General features: G+C 42.6%; 1 protein-coding gene across 1 annotated transcript in view; it reads left to right on the top strand.

Moving 5' to 3' along the window:
* Positions 1–17,582, top strand: part of SEMA3G (semaphorin 3G) — an 81,393-nt gene that overhangs the window by 43,634 nt on the left and 20,177 nt on the right. The window contains exons 4-7 of the mRNA XM_035106093.2: positions 5,175–5,294; positions 9,205–9,295; positions 10,954–11,070; positions 11,474–11,616. Of these exons, the coding sequence (XP_034961984.1) occupies positions 5,175–5,294; positions 9,205–9,295; positions 10,954–11,070; positions 11,474–11,616 (471 nt within the window). The remainder of the gene's footprint in view (positions 1–5,174; positions 5,295–9,204; positions 9,296–10,953; positions 11,071–11,473; positions 11,617–17,582) is intronic.

Here is a 17,582-nt window from a genome sequence, read left to right as displayed (position 1 = left end):
AGAGCAATGGAAGTAGTCCTGAATTATAATGCCTTTTGGGAATACATTTACTACCAGAGGTCCAATTATCTTACGGAAGTGAAATGCCTTTGCTGGCGCCGTCCCGCAAAGGCACCCGACTAGAAGGTAAGCGTCATTGCCGCCAGCCATTCTGCCTGTTGGTTATACTGGATTTTCATAATTCATCCTCTTCACTGCACTGTGAAGATTACTAGGAGGGAATTGAAGCAGACGGACAGTGGCTTCCACAAAGCAATCCACCCAGTTTTGTAAACTGTAGATTTCTGTACTTTCTTTTATTCTTCTAATCGATAATACTCTGTGACTTTGTTGACAACACTGCCTGTTCCTTTTCTTTTCATAATTTATTGCCTCTGTGAGCCGGTGCCTGACACCCAGACATTATGCCCTCATATATAACCACTGATTGTAACTCTTTTTCCTCAGTGCTCCATTGAACACTGAGAGGATGTGGAAACTAAACATTATGAGGAACAGTTGAGGGAGTTGGACATGTTTAGCCTGGAAAAGAGGAGAGTGAGAGGAGATATGACAGTCATCTTCAAATATCAAAAGGGCTGAGCAAGCTTGTTTTCTCCTACTCTGGAGGGTAGGACCCAAACCAATGGATTCAAGTTACAAGAAAGCAGATTCCGACTAAACACCAGGAAGACCTTTCTGACACTAAGAGCTGTTCAGCAGTGGGCAGACTCCCTTACAAGGTGGTGGACTCTCCTTCCTTAGAGGTTTTTAAGCAGTGGTTGGATGGTCATCTGTCATGGATGCTTTAGTTGAGAGTCCTGCATTGCAGGGAGTTGGACTAGATGACCCTTGGGATACCTTTCAGCTCTACAATTCTTTGATTCTAGGATTGTAGAATAGAGAAATCAAGCCAACAGACTGGGTGAATGCTAGTTACCACAAGTGGCTGCATCATGGGCATAACATTTTGCATGCCTGTTGACTGATAAGGAGGGCAAATAAGTATTCCTTGTTTTCAGGTGCTACAGTGGTACCTCTACTTACAAATAACTCTACTTACGAATGTTTCTACTTACGAATGGAGCTCCGTCCGCCATCTTGGATGCTGTTTAGATAGGATTTTTTCTACTTACAAATTTTTAGATAGGGTTGCTTCGACTTACGAATTTTTTCTCCCAATGCATTCCTATGGGATTCGACTTACAATTTTTTTGACTTACGAATGTGTGTTCGGAACGCATTAAATTCGTAAGGAGAGGTACCACTGTACTTTTGGATTTCCCCCATTTAACTCTGGTGCCCTCTTGCCTGAGAAAAACCAGTTGCTCCTGAAGTATGCTTGTAAGACTAGGAGTGTCAGAAGGCTTCTCTAAGCACCATAATTCAGCTAAATGGAAACAGAGATTAATCATGGTTGACAGAATTAAATAGACTCATTAGAACTCCTCATGCCACTAGAAAAACAGTAGTAGTAAATGCTAAATGAAATGGAAACAAGAACTTCAGAGCCAACTTTATTATAAGGGGAGGAGAAATGGGTGTATGAAAGCAATTAGATTATCAGCCGTGAACTCTGGTTGTTTATCTGGACTAAGGACCTTGGTAATTTGATGCTAAACTCCTCTATTTTGGTTTAGCTTAACATAGCAAAAGGTATATTCGGACTCCATTGGAATATTGGTCTAGTCTAGTGTTTCCAACCTTAACCTTAAAAATTTGAACTCTTTTAAAGTCACTTATTCTTTCATGTCACAAGTTATTAATATTTACAACATGGGGGCTCTTATCCTACCCCATTTCCAGTACAGTATTTTCAATTGTTGTTCCTATTTTTTCCAATATGTTAGAAAAGATGGCAATCCAAGAAAGAAGTCAGGATGTGAGAGGTTAATTTATGACTTGTTTTTGCACAAAAGGTGCACTATCTAAATACTTTAATGTTGCTAAACCTGCCAGCTTTTAATAAATCACAGTTTGTGAAACATTGGGAAGGATCATCTTGACATTGCAAAATTTCACAATGTGAGGAAGAATATTAAAAACATGAACCATCACACCAAATGGGTGTTGTTTTGAGAAATAATGAATTTCTTTTGAACACATTCAGACCTCAACCTTTTTTCCTTGATTGTGATTCTGACTTTTGTGAGTGTGACACTTCCCTGCCATGAAGCACAATTACACTTGTGCTTCACTTGCTATTAATCCCTGTATAGTCTTAACTGGGTACCAACTTTGGCCTGGCTTTGAACCCATGTACTAAAAGCAGAGGGTTATGTAACCCATTATTTCATTCCCTTGAGGCATGTAATTTATTACCAAAAAAAGTGGTATAGCTAAGATGGATAATCAGAGATAGGATATAGCATGTACTATTTGATGGGGTGATGCAGAGTAAGAAGGCCAGGATAGGAGTGGGAGTGACTAAGCATCTGTTTTTCTGCAGCAATAGATGTAGTTCCTTCTGTGTGTTGTGAGATGGATAGATCTTTAGAGGCCATCGGAATCTGGAGGTGCCTTCAGCAGTCTCCCTGACTTCTCTGTGCTTATCTTCCAATGCTTGCTGCTCCGGAAAAGGGAGCAATTAATCCAGGTCAGACTTGTGAATGGTCATTTGTCTTCCTGCTGTGTAACTAACTAAACTTCCTTTTTAAATGACTACTTTGTCCATATCAAGGTTGTATGTCTCCTTCATTTCCTGCCATTGTCCCTCCCACCACCACTATTACATTTTGCCCTATATCTCTATCAGAAATTTGAGGTTCTGTGCTGATGTTGGCTTTCCTTCTTGGGGACAGAACATAAGGAGAGCCTTGCTGGTTCTGGTCTAGCATTCTGTTTCCCAGGGGGTCCAGCCAGATGCCTATGGATGCTTCTAAGCAGGGCCCAATTGATGGTGGATTGATGAAAGACATTGAGAGCCGTTACATTTCAGTGTTGAGTGTGAAACGGCATATCATATAATGTTAGTTTATAATTTAAGAGACATTCCCTTATTTTAGAAAACTGGCTAACCCTTTCATGCTAAGTTGTGGACAATGGCCCACATTCCCATGGAGTTTTTGGAGCAGAGGAATGACCAAGACTGTTGTACAAACTGATGACTGAATTTGCAGCTAAAATTATGGTTCATGCCAGTCTTCATTCTGTGTTTTATCCTCATTGACACAAAATTGTTACATACCAAACTTTAAAATCACATAACAGACACAGGGACATGGCCAAATAGCTATCTAGCAAAGCGAGTGTAAACTGGCAATGCTTAGTTGGGGTTCTGTTCTGCATCTTGGTTTCTGATCAATGGTCTGGAGGCAGCTAGTGGTCTCCTGGAACGAACCCAGCACCTTGGCTCACGATCTAAGCTCCCACATTTCATGGAATTGGAAGGAGTCTCAATGTTTGTGCATGCCAACAACCTGTGGCACTGAAGTGGTATTTGTCATTCCCAAACTGTTTGTTCTAGGGCCCATTAATTAATACGGAATCTGCTTTCCTTTAAACTGCCTCTTAGTGTTACTGTCTTTGGAGGCAGAGGGCAATTATTCCCTGTCCTTTCCGAGGAACTCTTTTGCATCAAGTTGCCCTTTGGAGGACATCTGACTCTCAGCAATTTTATTACAACTCTTGGGATTTTAATCATGATTTTATGATTTAATCCATGAATCACGTATATAGCATTCTTAAACGTAAATAGCTATTAAAATGACTTTGATACAGATCAACAGCAAAGGAGTTCAGAATCAAACTGGGGGAGAAGGCTTGTGGATTTCTTTTAAAGATCGATTCTTCAACAATTTCATGGTTTGAAGTAGGGGTAAAGAGGTTCTGTGTGGTTGTTGTTGTTGTTTTAATAAAAAGTTGAAGTATTGTCAAGCCAACTTCTTGGAATTTCTAAATAAAGATGCTGTTTCTAGCCCTATTGTGACAGTTTCTTCCTGTTTTCTGCTAACCTAACAACACTGTTACATAGCATATATCTTGGCTCATACAGGAAATCAGAGCACAAGGCAATATGAAGACCTCATTTCCTGGCCTGAGTTGACCATACAATGGGATGGAGGCTGAGGGGTCACACAGGCAGTCTGATGAGGGAAAGGGCTTGCATTGGCTAGAGTAGAGTGGCAGGGAGTGTGGGATACGTGCCAAACGTTTTTTTTTTAATTAAAAGGAATTTACTGCCCACTTCCACAATAACAAGGAAGGCCTGGTGCCTAGCTGGACTAATACATGTGAGATTGGAAAGAGGAATGAACCGTGTGGGATACGTGCCAAACGTATTTTTAAATTAAAAGCAGGAATTTACTGCTCACTTCCACAATAACAAGGAAGGCCTGGTGCCTAGCTGGACTAATACATGTGAGATTGGAAAGAGGAATGAACCGTGTAACTGTAAAGGTATTTAGCATTGTTCTGTGCACTTGTGTGTGGAACCAGAATTTTTACACCATTGTGGTCCTTAGAGGATTGGAAAACGCTATAGGTGGTTTACATCTGTATGTATCCCTTCCTGCTATTTGGATCCTAGGCGTAGGGTGGGGAAAGAGCTGACGTATCCCAGGGCTCAGCATTGTTGCTGACTTTGACCCAGAGGACAATGCTGGCAAGTCCAATATGACACCTGCTTTCATTCTGTACTGTTTTGGTTATACTGCCTCCTTTTCTGCCATAGTCATTATTATTTTATTCAATTAATTAAACATTTTTTAAAATTCCACTCTTCAGCCAAAAAAGGCTCCCAGAACAGCTTACAAATCACTAAAAAAAGAAAATAAAAGAAAAAGAAACAGAAGAAGAGCCTGCTGGATCAGGCCAATAGCCCATCTAGTCCAGTTTTCACAGCGTCCAACTAGATGCTTGTGGGAAACTAGCAAGCAGGAAGACAGAGTCCTGCTCTTAGGCTTACCATCTAAAAAAGACATGAGAAAAAAGGGGGAGTGGATTGCGAGGGAGAAAGCAAGCTCAAGTTAAAGTTCTTAGATACGGGTTGCTCTAAGAACCAAATGGTCTCTCAACTGTGTTGATGGAGAGACCTTGCATCCCTTCTCTTCCCTCTCCTGCTGATTAAGCTCTGATGTCAATGTCCATCCTGTCATCACACCCACCCACCTTTAACCAACTTTGATCATTGCTAAAAGTCAATTTCTGTGATGCACATGAAGCATCACGAATCCAAATCGTTGTTTCTTTTCCAGACAGAATGTGCCAACTACATCAGAGTGCTTTACCCTTTAAACCGGACACACTTATTGGCCTGCGGAACGGGGGCTTTCCACCCAATCTGTGCTCTTATCTACGTGGGACACCGAGGAGAGGTAAGGAAGGGTGTCCTTCCCCCCCCCCTGTGATAATGTTAGCCCTGTGTATGATGTGGGAAGGTCTGGCATGTAGGGGAATGCAAAGGCATGTGGTTCCCATCACCGAAGACGTAGAGCAGGGCAGGTGGCAGGTAGATCAGGATCTGCTGGTAGATGGGCAGAAGCAACTCTCAATAGTTTAACAATGGTAAGTAAATGTTTTAAGTGAAATATCTGCCATAGGCGGCCTTGAGCTATTTGCTTATCTCTTAGCCTTTGACTATATCTTTGTTCCAGTGTGCTGGCCACTATGAGTTCTGTGTTAGAACCCCTGGTCTACTGTAACTCAGACGTAGATTTGTGTCTGTAATACAGTGTACGTTTTATGAGGTGCTATAGGTAATTGGCTCCGTTACTGAGCCCATATCTTGTGGGATGTCTTAACTGTTCTGTAGGTAGACTGCTGCAGAAGAATATAAGAAGAGCTATGTGAAATCAGGATCTAGCTCAGCATTTGGTCCCCCCAGTGTCAAACTAGGTGCTTATGGTAAAACAGATGCTGGACTAGGTAAATCAGGAGTTGGGGGATGGGGGGAGTTTTTACAGCCGAGATTTTTACTAAGCCACCCACCCTGCGGGAAACTTTTGACAGTCACCTAATGTCATTATGACGTCAGGTGAAACCTTCAGAGGGACTCACTGATTAGCGCTGAAAGTAGGCCCCTATGGTCAGCTGATTGCCTCTGGGCCAGGACAACTTCGAAGGGCTCACTACAAGCCCCAGTTTATGTAATTGCATTGAATTTGGATTCAAACCATGCCTGAAAATGACCATTATTTTCTTTGCAGAGGAAAAAACACTTGAATCCAAACTGTGCCTGGAAATGGACTTTAAAGCAGCTTGCAGCGAGCCCCTTTGAAGATGCACTGTCAATGAAAGCATACCTTCAAAGGGGTTTTCTGACAGCCCTTTGATCACAGGAACCCACACACAACCTGCCCCAAATGCACTAGGGAGTTCCTCAATGGAAACTGCTCAGTGCAATGAAATTGGTGGGAGGGGGATGAGGACAGGGCCATGGGATCATCCTCTCTTTCTCCCTCAATGCATGAGGTTTGAATGACTGAAGTGTTCTCTAGGCTCAGGAACTTTCTAGCTCTGCATTTCCTCAATAATTTTTCCCAACCATACATTTATATTGCCCTATTAAACAGAGAGGCTGATTGAAGTGCTTGTATTTCTTTAAACAGGAAAAAAAATATTGTTGCCCAATAAACTGGACTCTAATATCAGATGCACTTAAGTCTTCTTGCCGTTATGGGTTAATGTGGCTGGGCTTGTGGAATTTGTCCAACCATGTAAGCATCCAGGAAAGAAATGGATTTTGGGTCTATTAATCTGTCAGGCTGATTGATGCTCTACTGTGTATCCAACCCCAGCTCATACGACCTCTCCTTTCTGGTTGTTTTTTTAACGAGAAATCCACGCCCCCTTTAATTTTTGGACGCTCACTCCAAGCACATTCTGTTAGTTATTTGAAGGGAAGAAGGAACAAGAAAGATGACTGTGTAAAAAGAGAGAGAGAGAGAGAGAGAGAGAGAGAGAGAGAGAGAGAGAGAGAGAGAGAGCTTAAAATGGGGAACAGAGCCAAGAACCAGGGAAGAGGCAGGTGAAATTGAGATCTCAACGACTGTGCTCAGAAGAGAAGCAGCATGTTCTTAATAATTTGCATTAAACCACCTGTCTCTTGGGGTGGGTGGATGGCAGACAGACAAACATGAACACCAGCTATTTCTCTCCCTATGCAACAATGCTTGGCTGCCTCATGTGAGAACTACAAGTATGGCTGGCTGATGTCACAACTGGGAGAGTCCAATTTTGGACTGCGGTTTTATTTGTCTGGTGTTGGGAGCTACTTAACCATATTGCTAAACTTCCGACTCCAAGCAAGGAAGGCCATTGTGCATGAGACATGGATCTCCTTTACTAGCTCAATCCCTGTGGTTATTTTCTGGACTGATTCCTGAAGTTGTACAGTCCTTATGGATTTAGACAGTGCCTGCTTCCTGCTGAGATTTTATATATAATATGTGGGTGGCCTTTCTCCCCCCCCTCCAAGCTTTTGATTTCCCTCTGAGCCGTTGCTCATAAATCAAGCTGGCCTTAGCAGGAAGGCCATTCAGCTTCACCCTGTAACCCCTCTCGCTTGGGAGGATTCGGCCGGCAGAAGCTTTTATTGAGTGCATGAGAGAAAGGACCCTTTCAGCACAGCTGTTCATCGTGAGCAAAAGGGATGATCGGACTGTCCCTCTGACATCTCACCCCATAACCATATCCGGCAGTGCCTCTCCCCTTGCTAAACACTCACACTGATTTAGCCATGGTATTGAGAGGCGTACCAAAATACAATCGGAGTCCTGTGCTGCTGTTGCTGCTGCTGCAGCATGTCAGAAATTTAACAAGGCTTAGCCTTGGCCTTATATTGGCCTGCAAACACTGGGGAACAACCCTATGCTTGGGTGTGGGTGGACAGTTGCATGATGAAGACATTTAATTAGGCAGCTTGAAGAGGCTGCTTTGTCTGGCCAAGTGGATAACTGGCAGGAAAGCAGGATAGCACAAGCTGTTCCAGGCATTGCAAAGCAGGAGGGTGAATAATACAGATTCCCAGCATCCTTAGGCCCACTGTCTCATATATGCCACTTTTTAATTTATTCTTTAATTATTTATTCTTAAGATGGTCTGTGGTGCTGGATCAAAAGTGTCATAACTGCTTGCCATCTGAAAGTTGACACAGAGCAAAAACTTTTCACCAAAAACTTTTTGACAACCCAGTGGGTTGGTTTGAGAAGGAACTCTTTGTTCATTTGGGATCCAGGGTAAGAATGTTCTCTCCCTGCCCCTCTGCTCCCATCAGGGGTTACATAACTGTAGTCTAGATTGTAAAATCATTTCCTGGCATACTGTAGAAATGAGGAGATGGTCTTCTGAGCTCTTCTGAAAGCCTTACTGACTCAAAAGGTTCCTCTTGTTCTAACAGTTTTCTCTGTTGCTGTTAACATCATGGGCTTGCCTCTCAGTTTCCTGGAACTATGACTGATTAAATTTAATCAGAAGAAGACAGGAAAGATGAATAGTGCTCATGCCTCTGTTAATAATTTTCTGAGTAACCAAATCTGAAGTACAATTTCTCATTGTAAAAACACACCAGAGCCAAAATGATTTCAATAATAAACAAATTAAAGGGCTATCAGTATTGAGAAATACACAAATTTAACATGTTCACACTGAGAGCATAACTACATGTGGTGTTGATTGTATTGCTTACAACCATGCTGCCATGATCTAATTATTTAATTAGAGATGCACCCCTGGTTTTTAAATTGAAATTGGGGTGTATGGGAAAGGTAAAAATAATCGCTTCGCCCTCCAGTGTTAAAGAAAATGGCCCAATGGGGGCTTTTGACCAGTGTGTGTGTGTGTGTGTGTGTGTGTGTGTGTGTGTGTGTGTGTGTGTGTTGTTGTTGTTGTTGTTGCTGCTGCTGCTGTTGAGATTGCAGTGGGGAGGGAAAGAATTAAACTTCTCCTTTCTGCACATGGGGGCTCTAATTAAAAAAACAAAACAGGGTCAATGGAACTGCAAATAACCAGCTGGAGTCATGTGTAGTTAAAGCCCTAATTTTCACTGAATAATGTCAGCATTCATTTTTCTTATGGTTAGAAAGAAAACTTCATCCTGGTCACTCTACGCTAGCATCCCATGCTCTTCCTAAGATGTTTTCTGATGCATCTGTCCAAGCTCTCTTCATTCCTTCCACATGAGCAATCCCACATCACCTCTGAATTTCAGACTAGCCACTCAGAGAGCTGTGGTTCTATTAAGCTGCCTTGATGCCTTATTTGTCATTTGTGCTCTTCTCTCCCCAGCATGTGTTCAGCTTGGATCCTTCCAGTGTAGAAAGTGGCCGGGGCAGATGTCCTCATGAGCCCAACAGGGCATTTGCAAGTGCTTTCATTGGTAGGTGCTAAACTAGATCAGTGTGACTCTTGTATCCTAGCAGCAGGGTTTAATGTCCTTATTTTTATGTTTATATATTGCCCTCCTGCCAAGGCATTCAAAGCAGTTTACAGTTTAAAACACTAAACAAGGTTACAAAATATTAAAAAGCAGATTTGCCTTCAGCGTTTGGTGGTTTCCCCAGACGCTAGTAGTGTGAGCTCCTTGCCTGGTCTTTGCCTCTTCTGTTCTTTTCCTCAGAGAACATGGGTCTAAGTTGACCCAGGGAAGTTGGTGGAGGGGTGGCTCTTTCATGTCCTCAAGAGCTGAGGACATTGTCTTTAACCACTATTTTGGGATGGGGAAGCCTCTGTGATCATGAGATTTTACTGCTTGTCAGCTTCTGGCAGGGAAAAAAAAGGCTACAAGCAAGCTACCTTCATAAACCCACACTGCAGCCAGCTGCTCTCTGAAGTGAAAACTAGAGGTAACTCAGGTTGTCGAAACCAGTTTTAAAAGTGGCCAATAAATTGCACCTACAACCTAAAGTTAATATGAAATTCAGTAGTGAATTCTTTATAGGAAAGCCTTTATAGGACCCCCACCAAAAAAGATAGGTTGGGGGGGGGTTTTGAATGTTCATTGGAGGCATCCATACTTCTCCTCAGTTCAGTGTATGGTTTGTAAATTATTATTATTTCAGTTTCTTACCTGCCTTCACCATAAAGTGGCAGGGTGGGTTACAGCAGTTGAGATGTGGTCCCTTTCATAGAGACTATGCCCCCCCCCTAAAAAGTGTGCCTGCTTCTCAACTATATTTCATCCAACAAACTTGCAGCATACCCCAATCATGTGTGGTACATACCAACATTTCATCTAGGAAACGTGGCATGTGAAAGGAGGGTAATCTGTCAGTGACTGTACTTGCATGCTTGTGAAGGCATTTTCTGAACTCTTTCAAGATCTCTGTGCTGATGTGTCCTCCTTAGGATTTGTACATAACTCAAAGCTATGGTCTATTAAACCATAGTTTGGTGTTATGTTTGTACTTTCACTAGTGGTTTCACTATTGTTCGTTTACTGCCAGTGAACAATGATATGAAGTCTGTTGTTTAACTATGGCTTGGCATTATGTGTGAACTCAGCATCCTTCCATACCATACCATAGTTTGTTTGGACACCTCAGACACTCACCAAGAAAAAGGACACGAGGCACAAGTAGCTGGAAAACTGACCAAATTTTGAAGAAACAAGCCATGGTTCCTTTGTCTGTCTTGGGGAACAACTCATAGTTAACTCATTTTTCAACCATGGCTTAGTGTTATAATGTGTGAATCAGGCCAAAATCTTCTTTTTTTGGTGTAATTGTATAAAACAAGTTTATGTGACTTTTCAGCCAAGCAATTCCTGTGCTGTGAAGATTGGTATAAGGGACTTGCCAAGATTATGACCTTTGAAAGAACCAGTGCCCAAATCAACACTCACCATTAATTCATTAGGAGATTTTAGGCAAGGCTGGCCTCTCTCTGCCTCCCATCTACAAATACTGATGTACATATGATGGTTATAATATAGGATGGTAATATTCTAGTGTGCTTTGTAATGCCACATATTGTTTTTCTTGTTAGTGCATGACTGTTATGCAAGGACTGATTGTTTCTGTGGGGCTTCTTTCCCAGGTGGAGACTTGTATACAGGACTAACAGCAGATTTCTTGGGCAGGGACTCTGTGATCTTCCGAACTATGGGACACCGCTCCCCTCTGCGCACTGAGATGGATCAGCGGCTGCTTAATGGTAGGAGAACAGGATGAGAGGTGGAGTGGAGGCCAAAGGCTACAATAAATTTGTACTTAGAAAATAAGGACGGGGAGTTGTCTGTATAACTAAGCCTTTTTGGAATATATGCCCATTAATAAGAGGACACCTTGTGTGTTGCTTCTTTTGGTAACTACTTGTTATTAAAGTGAGCTTATTAGTATTTAATTAGGAATATTTTATATTGTTTTATGTAAACTGCTCACAGGTTTTTCCAGTTCAGTGGTATACAGTATAAATCTCGTTAAATACAAATAAAGAAACCACGCCAAGAGGAAGCCTGAAAAGGTTTAAAAATAAAATAAAATAAAGGTCTATGCCATGCTTTGAGCTGTTTCTGGTGATTTCTTTCTAACATGCCCATACAATATTTTTATTACAGCCCCCAAGTTTGTTGCTGCTTATCTGATCCCAGACAATGATGACCGGGAAAATGACAAAGTCTACTTTTTCTTCACTGAGAAAGCAGCAGAGTCAGACAGCAAAGGCCGGGCCATCTTTAGCCGTGTGGGGAGGGTGTGTGTGGTGAGTTCATGGGGTCTATTTTGTCTGTGGAGTGTAATGAGCATCGCACTAGGAACTGAATGTATGGAGACCAACAGCTTGGTGCATTACTGAATCCAAACCACTGTTTTCATCCTATATGCCTCTCTCCTCTGTTGGACATATGTGCTTACATATATGTGTGCTTGTGTTGCCTGAATGTGAATTCCTCCCACCATTGTCACTTGAAATGTACTGCATGTCAGAGGTCAAGGCTAGTCTACTGCTCCTAGGTGGACTAGCCTGGAGCAACCCCCATATTGTACAATCGGAAGAAAGGGTGACCATACACTGGTAACACCAGAGAAGCTCCCTGATTCTTTTGCCACAACATAAGGCTACATTTGACTTTGGCTCAACACTCCTGTTCAGAATCTCAGGTTTTATATGTCCCAGTGGCTTCAGTGGTTTCAGAACCAGCACACTCCCTGGAAATAACAGCTTATGACTGCACTAGCCATAGACTGCTAATTCAAAGCCAGTGAAAGGGGTTGCATAAGCCTTGGATGGGCTTAAATACAGAGAGAGAGAGAGAGAGAGAGAGAGAGAGAGAGAGAGAGAGAGAGAGAGAGAGAGAGAGAGAGAGAGAGAGAGAGAGAGAGAGAGAGATCTTCTTGGACATATTTTGGTACCTAAAATGGGGGCTTTCAGGGGACCCAACATCTTTCTCGATTCACACACACCTCAGCAGCATTTCCCACACAGATTCATTTATGCTTTCAGCTTCAGCTCATTGTAGGTTCATCACCATTTTTTGTATGATAATCATAATGTCAGATCAACTAGTCAGATTTGGTGACATGACAATGTCCCTAGTACTAGAAGGGCCACTCTGAACTAAGAAGGACACTGAAGTGCAGCCATTTGGAGCTGCAAGGTACTTATAATGGATTGGATTCCACTGCCTTCTATGTGCAGAAGCTCCCTGCAGCAACAGTAGCAGCAGCAGCAGCAACAACAATAATAGCTCCCTGCCTGCAAAGCTCTGGGCCCAAGTTTTCAAATCTATTAACCAGGGCTGAGCCCATTTGGGCTGAGCCCTGGAATCAGATCTGCTTCCGTATTGCCTTTGGCTCCTGATCAACAGCTACAGTATAGGAAGTCTGTTTGGCATGCACAGCATTTTTAAGCACTTCAGTCAAGACAGTGCCTGGCTTGAGAGGGCTGCATAAATCTCCTGTGACTGCAAATGTTTCTTTTCAAGCCAAGGTTAGGAACATGGAATTTTTTCTTTTTGGTAATTCTGTATAATGTGGTTGGAGGCATGGAGGAAAAAGCATGGTGGGGAGATTCCTTCAAAGCCTTTGAATTCTTCAGCCTTTCATCCAAATGGAAACTCCCTCATTTTCTGTACATGTCACTTCCAATTCCAACCTTCCTTTTTTCCTAGATCTTTTGCACCACAGCTGCTTTGTGCTCACTTGCTTTTCCTCCAAAGGATTCCATCAAAGGGTCTGATGGACCATCCTGTTTGTATCTTAATTTAGCTGAAGACTTGCATTTAAAGGAAATGGGCTAACAGCAGAAACAATTTCTCTGTGCCCATTGCCATCTGTTTTATAGAACAGTTGTTGCATTCATTTCTTGGAGATTTCTATAAAGGCACTTTCTCGTAGAGTGAAGCAGAGACTTCTGCTGAGCACATGTCAGAACAGAGAGCCTGTGCCCTTTCCTGAAAGTATCTTTCTCTGCCCTCATTTTTAAAGGCTTGAAGTTAAATAATTTATACTTGAGAGCCATTATGGAGCTGGAACTCTGAGGGTTTAAAGACTGAGTTATGCTGCTTTGAAAATCTTCAGCTGGTTTTATTGATTTATCCCTGCTGCTTAATTTTGTGCTGTGTTTATTATTATGGTTTGGAGGGATTGTATTTGAGTTCTTCTATTGTAAAGCTGCCCAGAGAACTCTGGCGTATAAATGTCATTAATAAGAAAGAAATAATTGCTTTGCAAATGTTTTAATTGTCATATCTTGCCCAAATGGGTATAGAGACATTTTTGTTGGTTGAGCTGAAACTGGAGTGCTTAACAATAAGTATCATTTTGAATTATGCTAACTTTATTTAACTTAATGTTTTCAGAAAGGACAGAGGCTTGAAGGAGCTCTTCATTTCATTTCCTTTTGTCTTAACATTGCAACCTGTAAAATTGCCTTATGTTCCGTAGCAGCTCCTTGCTAAAGCAGCCTTGGTTTTTAAGGTGCTAAACTAGAATCACCAGCAGATTTCCATGCAGGACTGAACTACGCAAGATGTTAAAGATGTGGTTTAATAGCATGTTTTGTTTCATTTTGTTGTCAAGCAACAACCCTGCAAATCACATTAGGCTCCCGTTAGTATTGCTTAGGGCTTTTCATGAGGTCTTTATTATGTACCACATTTTAAGGCCAGCGTTGTTATCCCAGTATTGAAAATTGAGGGTGGGGCAGACGAAACAGAAAGACTGAAAAAGAAAAAGACTCAAGGCCACCTATTGAGATCATGCGTGGAGGGAGAGTTGTACAGTACTGGGAGTTTCCCAATTCAAAAAACAAACAGAACACATGTAGAGGTGAACTGGTTCCCAATGTGTTTGGAGATAATCTATTTGCAAAGGGACTTACCCACATACACACACACACACCATCCTTTCTGGGAAAAAACCCTGCTTGGGACTGTTTCTCTTGCAGCTCACTTAAGGGGCTGTTTTTGTTTGTTTGTTTTGGGCCTCCTGAGGTTGTTTTGGGCCTTTTTATTGTGTGGACTTCCAAGTTCACAACAGGGATGGGAAGACTTTAGGCTAAGAAGAGCCCTGCTGGGTCAGGCCAATGGCCTATTAGTCCAGCATCCAGTGGCCAATCAGATGCCTGTGGTAAAACCACAAACAGGACCTGGGCACAAGAGCACTCTATCCTCCTATGGTCTCCATCAACTGGTATTCAGAAGCACTACTGCCTCCATGCCTCTTCTTTGTCTTTTACTAGAACCCTGAGCTCAACATCAAAAAAACCAAGATCATGGCCACTGGTCCCATAACCTCCTGGCAAATAGAAGGGGAAGAAATGGAGGCAGTGAGAGATTTTACTTTCTTGGGCTCCTTGATCACTGCAGATGGTGACAGCAGTCACAAAATTAAAAGACGCCTGCTTCTTGGGAGAAAAGCAATGACAAACCTAGACAGCATCTTAAAAAGCAGAGACATCACCTTGCCGACAAAGGTCCGTATAGTTAAAGCTATGGTTTTCCCAGTAGTGATGTATGGAAGTGAGAGCTGGACCATAAAGAAGGTTGATCGCCGAAGAATTGATGCTTTTGAATTATGGTGCTGGAGGAGACTCTGGAGAGTCCCATGGACTGCAAGAAGATCAAACCTATCCATTCTGAAGGAAATCAGCGCCGAGTGCTCACTGGAAGTACAGATCCTGAAGCTGAGGCTCCAATACTTTGGCCACCTCATGAGAAGAGAAGACTCCCTGGAAAAGACCCTGATATTGGGAAAGATTGAGGGCACTAGGAGAAGGGGACGACAGAGGACAAGATGGTTGGACAGTGTTCTCGAAGCTACGAACATGAGTTTGACCAAACTGCGGGAGACCAAACTGCAGGAACCCTGAGATCCACCAAATAGGGCCAGGGCGAAATTAAAGAATTTTGATGCCTTGTATCGCTCCCTAAACGCCTGATGAAATAATGAGATGCACATTTGTCAGATATCGCTAGAGAAGCTAGCTCCAGAGGCATGATGCTGCAACCAAGAAGGCCCTGCTTCATTCCGGATAGGCTTGTCTAAACAAGAATATTTTTAGCAGGTGCCAGAAACAGAGGGAACCTCCCATGGCAATAGAATTAGGAGCAGAATGCGTCTCTATGAGTCATGGCAGAAAGGGGGAAAGTTGTTTTATGAGATAAGAAGAGAAAAAGAACCCTGTTGCACCAAACCAATGACTTACAGGAAGCCACAGGCAGGAGATGAGCACAGTAGCCTTTTCCTACTTGTGATCCCCAGCAACTCCTATTTAGAGGCAGAATAGCCAACATGACCAGTAGCCTATTTTAACCTTATCCTCCACGACCCAGATAATTGGTAATTGACCATTGACCCAGGCTGTTTACTCAAGGCTGTTTCACATTCTGCTATACTGAATGTGAACAGCTTGAAAAGTTTTTCTTCTTTAAATCTGAGAGAAAATATAAAGTGAAAGATATACTTTCCAATTTCATTCGTGTTACGGAGAAGTGTTCTTAATTGGATCTATTTTGGCAGTGGGGGTGGAGATAAAAGAGGGAAAAGCTGGCTTGCAGGAAAGAACTTTTGGAATAAACAACAGGTAATCACTGAGGGGGAAATGCATAGAAAGTGGGGATGTTATGGATGCATCTTGCTTGTTGAGAGAGGCCCCCTTGTCCCTGATCGTGCATTGGATATGCATCATAACAGCATCATACCCTAGGAATGTTGATGAGAACTACACCATATGGAACAGAGAAGGTCTACCCCCTGCTTTGCTTGCCTTCTCTCAGAGTGCCATTTGGTTGGGATTGCTCCAGTACTTTTGGATGAGGACTCTGTCAATATGCTCATTTGCTCTCACCCCTCCTTTTGTCTCGTGGGATTCCACAGCTGCTGCATTCACTGTTGGGAGGACACTGCCAGATTAACATCTAGATAAATCGACTGCACTGTGCCACATCATCAGGCCTCATGGCTATCGATTCTCCATTGCAATACTGATGGGTAAAAACATTATTGTAAGCCACCTAGACCTGACCTCCACATGGATATGTTAGCCAGATGTCACATGCCAAAAGGTTACGTTTATTTCAATTGCAGCTATTTCAGCCTTGAGCCTTTGGCTTCTGGGAAGCCTGAGAGTCACCCTGTCAGGGACTGGTTGGATGCAGAGGAATGGTGGGAGGGACCAGTTGGGGACTTTCAGTCTTGGCAACTGATCCATGAGGACGATCGACAGTGGTACCTCGGTTTAAGTACACAATTGGTTCCAGAAGTCTGTACTTAACCTGATGCGTACTTAACCTGAAGTGAACTTTCCCATTGAAAGTAATGGAAAGTGGATTAATCGTTCCAGACAGGTCCGTGGAGTACTTAAACTGAAAATACTCAAACCGAAGCGTACTTAAACCGAGGTATGACTGTACTAGGGATGAATTGCTGTGCTCATTAGGCCGGACACTCTGCCAAGTCTGTGCAGATTGTGTTCTTGCTAATAAAGAGTTAACTCCACATGAACGTGTGATTTACTGCTGGCTCACTCCTGACACACCCTAATGAAATGACGGGCCTAAGAGCTGGATTCAGTTCCTGCTTCTGCCACTGAAAAGTAAACTCTCCTCTGCTGCAAAGACATAGGGGAGAAAAAAATAATCAGATGGAAATTATCGTGGAGGCACCAGCCTGTAATAACTCAAATTCTTTGGAACAAGTACGAAACAGTACGCTGAGGATAGAGAGGGGAGCTGGCAGCTTTCCACGCAAACAGAAAAGTTCTGTTGGCTGTGAATTCCTTGCTCTCCTCCTAATCCTAGAAATAAACATGTAAGACACAGTGATGAAGCAGTTATTTATTGGATTAATCAATCCCTACACAGAGAGGGATTCTTTGTTTGTTTGAGACGCAGAAACGTGGATATAGTCTGACTTCCAGAGCTGGCGGATTGCCATATGAGTCAAAGGAGATGCACTACTTTTTTGTCTTATCTTCTTTGGTGTCTGTTGCAGTCACAAAATACACACAATGAAAACTACTTAAGCTGCACCACTGCTGGATCTCTCAAGAGCATTAACACTTTGTGCCCATGGGATTCGGGGCTCAAATTAGCAGCTGTGTTTAGCTTGCGGGGCTTTGGGTAAGGAAAATGAATGTCTTTCTGAGAATTTTTTCTCATAATCCTAAAATTAGCGAGTTCTGGCCCAACCGCACTAACTGCTGCTTAGTTTCCAGGCTCAACCTTT

This window comes from Zootoca vivipara, chromosome 2, assembly GCF_963506605.1.
Source record: "Zootoca vivipara chromosome 2, rZooViv1.1, whole genome shotgun sequence".
In the NCBI taxonomy this organism is placed as follows: domain Eukaryota; kingdom Metazoa; phylum Chordata; class Lepidosauria; order Squamata; family Lacertidae; genus Zootoca; species Zootoca vivipara.
Note: the sequence above shows the minus strand (reverse complement) of the source record. Positions and strands in the feature narration are given on the sequence as shown.